The 1,806-nt window shown below is 38.9% G+C and overlaps 1 protein-coding gene across 1 annotated transcript; it reads right to left on the reverse strand.

Annotated features, from left to right (window-relative positions):
* Positions 1–927: 927 nt before the first annotated feature.
* On the reverse strand, positions 928–1,568 carry LOC142541962 (uncharacterized). Its single transcript, XM_075648407.1, has 2 exons — positions 1,343–1,568; positions 928–1,250 (listed from the first exon to the last, which is right to left on the reverse strand). Exons 1-2 carry the CDS (start codon positions 1,566–1,568, stop codon positions 928–930), a joined length of 549 nt encoding a protein of 182 aa, XP_075504522.1.
* Between the last annotated feature and the right edge of the window lie 238 nt (positions 1,569–1,806).

The raw sequence follows: 1,806 nt of genomic DNA on the forward strand, positions 1-1,806 counted from the left end.
TCCCACGCTGCATCAGTACGGCACCTAACCCCTGCTTTGAAGCATCTGTATACACAACAAAATCTTCAGTACCACAAGGAAGTACTAAAACATGGGCAAAAGTTAACTTATCTTTCAGTGCTTGGAATGCTTGTTGAAACTCTATGATCCATTCGAACTTGGTAGCCTTCCGTGTCAAACTCGTCAGTGGCAATGCTATCTTAGAAAAATCCGCTATGAAACGTCTGTAATACCCTGCCAAACCAAGAAAACTTCTAACCTCTGAAACTGTCTTTGGAATGGACCATTGTTTAAAGGAATCGATCTTGGATGGATCTACCGATACTCCCTCTTTGGAAAGGATATGGTTCAAAAACGCCACCTGCTCTAACCAGAATTCACATTTCTTTATTTTAGCATATAATTGCTTATCCCTCAATATTTGCAACACCGTCCTTAAATGCTCACGATGAAGTTCTCGTGTCTTAGAATAGATCAAAATGTCATCAATAAACACAATGACAAAAGTATCCAAATACGGTTTAAAGACACGATTCATTAAATCCATGAAGACTGAAGGAGCATTGGTTAGTCCAAACGACATCACCAAAAATTCATAATGGCCATACCTCGTTCTAAAAGCAGTCTTCGGTATATCCTCCTTTTTCACCTTCAATTGATGATATCCGGATCGAAGATCAATTTTCGATAACACTGATGCTCCTTACAATTGATCAAACAAATCGTCAATCCGTGGCAAAGGATATTTTTCTTAACAGTTACCTTGTTGAGTTCTCGGTAATCAATGCATAATCTCAAAGATCCATCTTTCTTTTTCACGAACAAAACTGGTGCACCCCATGGCGAGTAACTAGGACGGATAAAACCTTTATCTAATAGTTCCTGTAATTGATTCTTCAATTCTTTCATCTCAGTCGGAGCCATTCTTTACGGAGCCTTAGAGATTGGGGCTGTACCTGGAATCAATTCAATAACAAACTCTACCTCTCGATCAGGTGGTGATCCAGGCACATCATCAACAAATACGTTAGGATAATCCTGAACCACATCAATATCCTGCAATTGCATATTACCTTCCCTTTTTATATCCGATACCAAAGACAGAAAACCAATACACCCCTTGATCAACAATTTAGTAGCTTGTAAAAAAGAAATAATGGGAACACTCAGCGAAGATCCTATACCAACAAATGTATCACTCTCATGGTCATTGGTTAAAAACTTTATTGTCTTTCTCACACAGTCAATCACTGCATGATAGGCAGACAACCAATCCATACCCAATATAACATCAAAAGCAACCATCGTAATAACAATTAAATCAGCAAAAACAATCTTGTACCCATCAGTACAGGACATGCCTTAAGGATACTCGTTGGACAAATTTCGTCCACAATATTGAAATGTAAAGGCATGACAATAGGCTCAACAGATAAAGAGTGCATAAACACTTCAGAGATAAAAGAATAAGTCGCACCAGTATCAATCAATGTAAGAGCTTCCTTGCCGGATATTAGAATATTACCTGATATTAACGAAGAATCAGGATTAGCACCTTCTTTTGTCATTGCAAAAATTCTACCTTGCACTATTCCTTGATTCGAAGAAAGATGACACTTATGTGCTGTGTGCCCTATTTCTTTGCATTTGTAACATCGGCCACTTCCAATCAAACATTCTCCCTTGTGTGGCTTGCCACACTTAGGACACAATGGTCTCTCAGTATCCGAGGAAGGAAAAGGAGGTTAATAACGTTGTTCCATCTTGCCTTTCCCTTTGAGGCCACCTCGAACATTAGCACTTGCC

Source organism: Primulina tabacum, chromosome 4 (genome assembly GCF_025594145.1).
Source record: "Primulina tabacum isolate GXHZ01 chromosome 4, ASM2559414v2, whole genome shotgun sequence".
NCBI classification, from domain to species: Eukaryota; Viridiplantae; Streptophyta; class Magnoliopsida; order Lamiales; family Gesneriaceae; genus Primulina; species Primulina tabacum.